The sequence below is a fragment of the Capricornis sumatraensis genome, chromosome 3, assembly GCF_032405125.1.
Source record: "Capricornis sumatraensis isolate serow.1 chromosome 3, serow.2, whole genome shotgun sequence".
In the NCBI taxonomy this organism is placed as follows: Eukaryota; Metazoa; Chordata; class Mammalia; order Artiodactyla; family Bovidae; genus Capricornis; species Capricornis sumatraensis.
In genome coordinates, this window is record NC_091071.1 from 42,919,763 (window position 1) to 42,923,749 (window position 3,987).

The 3,987-nt window shown below is 35.2% G+C and overlaps 1 protein-coding gene across 1 annotated transcript; it reads left to right on the plus strand.

Moving 5' to 3' along the window:
- The first annotated feature begins 2,592 nt into the window (after positions 1 to 2,592).
- LOC138075433 (olfactory receptor 4A15-like) lies at positions 2,593 to 3,510 on the plus strand. The gene has a single exon (XM_068967198.1). The coding sequence runs from the start codon at positions 2,593 to 2,595 to the stop codon at positions 3,508 to 3,510; it is 918 nt and encodes a 305-aa protein (XP_068823299.1).
- Positions 3,511 to 3,987: the final 477 nt, after the last annotated feature.

Sequence of the window (3,987 nt, forward strand, 5' to 3'; positions counted from 1 at the left end):
TTTCTTCGTGGCTCAGATGATAAAGAATCCTTCTGTTAGTGCAGGAAATCTGTTTTTTTTTTCCTTTGGTTGGGAAGATGCCTTGGGGCAGGAAATGACAACCCACTCCAGTATTCTTTCCTGGGAAATTCATTGAACAGAGGAGTTTTGAGGCCTACAGTTCATAAGGTTGCAAAGAGTTGGACTTGACTGAGCAGCTAACACACACACACACACACAAACACACACGCATGTATTACACCCTTTGTGACTTTATAAATTGTGTAACCTTTTCATGGAATTCCTTTGCCATCTTTTCTTGTTCTATCAATTTTAGTTTAAAACTCAACTAAAGTGTTGCTTATTTTTGGAAGACTTCTCTGATTCTGTCAACTTGCCTGCCTGAAATTATGTGACAAATTATGGGACACACTTTATCTGCATTTGAAATAAGCTTTAAATGATTTATTCTGAAATTTTCATTCATCATATCTGAAAACCAGTTCAGATATCATCTTCAAAGACAAAGCTTAGACTTAAAGATCTACCACCCTTGAAGGACATGACTTAAATAGGAAAAGGTTTACATATTACATTTTTGCCCAGACTGGACTTTTCCATTTTGTTGATATGACCCAAGTTGTTTCTTAAGATTCTCTCTCAGAGGACAGTGTTTGATAACTCCTGTTGTACACAGAGATTATCCTGGTGATATCCCTGGAGATAAAGAGTCTACCTCAAAATTATGATTAAGGTCCCAATTAATTTAATTAGACAGAAAGCACCCTTGGAGATGCACCCATTGAATGACTCAATCATACATTATGTAGTAAATGTAGACAAAGTGTTCATGGTGCTTTGTGCTTACCTCATAGAGTGTTGCAACAGTAATCACATGACAGTTTCCTCCTGAATTGAAATCAAAATGTAACAGTTTATATGCGAAAGTATTCTCCATCCTTTACAAACTCAAAGTTCAACAATGCTGTAAGAAGACAGGAAAGCAGAGCTGATTGAGACTCAAAATGTTGCAAAGGCTATTTCACTTTCACTGGTATAAGAACAAATAGCAAAATTTAATTTGAAGCAATACATCACAGTTTGATACTTTCTCTCTCTCCCTGATCAAAGTGTTGCTTTAACATGCTTGTTACAAAGACAAATTCCCACAACTGAGAAAATTCTGATTTTCTTTTTACAATCAAGATTCAGAGCATTTAAGTAAGAGTGCATTTATATTAATTTTGAAATCCTCAACAACTTGAAAAGTAATACTTCTCTGACTGAGTGAGATGAAGTAGGCTTTCTACAAGCGTGGAGTTGGTCACATGGAGCCAGTTCAGGCCAGGTGATGGTGTGTGTATCACGCTGTCTGTTTCCAGAGGGGTATCAGCATGTGAAGGATGAGGAGAAGGCACCAGAACCTAGAACATGGGCTGAACACCATTCTCCTTACGCAGGTAGCCCAGGAAGTGTATTAAAACACAAAATGCTGAATAAAGCTTTATGTTTTCCAAGGGTACATTGGTGATGTAAGAATTAACTTTTTAAGAGTTTTGTAATTTTCATGTCAGGAATCATTTGTGAGTATTAAATATGTGAAGATTGATTTTATTCTGTAACACTCTTTTTGGATACTTTTATATTCTAATGATCTGAAATAAGTTTACCTTTTTGAGCACATTCTTAAAGATTAATTTCAGGTGTAATTATTTGAAGATATTATCATGGGCAGATATTTGTAAATCAAAAGATAGATTCAATTAATATGTTATCTAAATTCTGTTTGTTCATCTGTCAAAAAAAAATAGATAGCACCTGTAGACCTGAATGAATAATTTTCAAGAACCTAAGCTAATGCTCTAATAAGCAAGTCATTTCTTCAGTTCCTATTTTCTGTTCACAAGTGAGCTTCAGCTTTGATCATATATTTTTTGCCCATTTAGGGATAGTCTTTACTTAATTGTTTATGTTTTATGTTATAATTTTCTTTATTTCATTTATTAGCTAATTGTTTAAAAATCTTTATTCAATTTAGATATAACTTTGTGTATATCAGCTAAAATTTAAATAATTCCCACAAGCTATTTTTGTCTATTGTTGTGGTATCTTTTCCTAAGTCCTTAGACAAATTTGAAATTGTCAAATATATCTATTTTGGATTTTGGTGATTGATTAAGAAGATTCTTCCACACCAAAATATAGACAGTAACATCCTTTATTAAATGGAAAGTAAATATGAGGTAAACTTTGCTTTGTTTTTCTATTAAACCCTTAATTTGTGTTTATTTTTATATAAGTTTTCTGTATAAGTACACTTAGCTTCTATATGAAAAGCTAGTTTTGGCACCTGATTTATTTAATAATGTATCCTTTTCTCACATATGTCTCTAGTCACTTGCCTCTGAATTAGTCTGTAAGTTTGTTGACGTTAGGAATAATGCTTTAACAAGCTGTGTGTTGTAATATCTGAAGGTATTGGTGCTTAATAATACATACTGCCTAACTGTTGAAGCAACAAAGCAGTTCACGATTTCAGGAAGCCACTATCAATAATGTGTACATACAGGGGATTATGAGCTGAGCTCTGCAATAAGACAAACAGAAGTGCCCATGGAACAAAGGAACAATGTGACTGAATTTGTCCTCTTGGGGCTCACTCAGAGCCACCAGGGTCAGAAGATATTATTTGCTGTGTTATTGCTCATTTACATTGTCACGATGATGGGCAATGTACTCATAGTCATCACTGTGGTAGCCAGTCCGACCCTGGATTCCCCTATGTACTTCTTCCTTGGAAATTTGTCATTTCTGGATGCTGTTTATTCTACTAACTTCATCCCAAGTATGATTAAAAGCTTCATTTATGAGAAGAAAACCATTTCCTTCCAAGCTTGCATGGCCCAGCTTTTTATGGAGCACTTATTTGGTGGTGCTGAGATTTTACTCCTGGTGGTCATGGCCTATGACCGCTATGCAGCCATCTGCAAACCCTTGCATTATTTGACAATAATGAATCAGCGAGTGTGTGTTCTGCTACTGCTCTTTGCCTGGGTTGGTGGGTTTTTGCATGCTGTCCTTCATCCTCTCTTTGTTTACAACCTTCCATTCTGTGGCCCAAATGTCATGGACCATTTTGTGTGTGACATGTACCCCTTGTTAAAACTAGACTGCACAGACACTCACATCATTGCCCTCACAGTACTGGCCAATGATGGGGCCATCTGCGTGGTCATCTTCATGCTCTTAGTCATCTCCTATGGGGTCATTCTATGCTCCCTGAAGAATCTTAGTCAGGAAGGGAGGTTCAAAGCCTTGTCCACCTGTGGCTCCCACATCACTGTGGTGCTCCTCTTCTTTGTGTCCTGTATTTTTATGTATGTGAGAACTCCTTCCACTTTACCTATTGACAAATTCTTGACTGTGTTTTACACTGTTGTCACCCCTATGCTGAATCCTCTAATCTATACTCTGAGAAATGGAGAAATGAAAAATGCCATGAAAAAGCTCTGGACCAGAAAAAGAAAATGAGGCACATGGGAAATGTTTCACATATTTTCAATCAAGACTTCCTCTTCCCAGGAAAGATGTGTGATTATTTAATTTAGTAAATGTATCCTCATGTTTAATAACTTAGGCATGATGAATGTATTTATTATAAGAATACTTCCAAAGATCAAAATATGCTTTTAAATATTTAATAATTTTCTAGTTCAATGCATATATTTTGTTGAAAAGATTTTTTAAGATATCCACAATTCCTTTGGGAAGGATGTATTGTTTGGGCTAAAATGTCTCTTTTGAGACTACAAGTTTATATTCCATATGATGAGTTAAGCTATAGTTAATACCATACATTTATTTAATTAGGGGAAGATTTTCACATGTTTCTCTCTTAAATAATGTAATCTTTTTCAAAATTAATAGAGTTCATTACAAATAGTGACAGACTCTATTTCTTGGGTGCAAAAATAACTGCTGATGGTGACTGCAGCCATGAAATTAAAA

Excerpts from the sequence above, each read along its gene's own strand:
- LOC138075433 (XM_068967198.1), top strand. The coding sequence starts at position 2,593 with ATGGAACAAAGGAACAATGTGACTGAATTTGTCCTCTTGGGGCTCACT.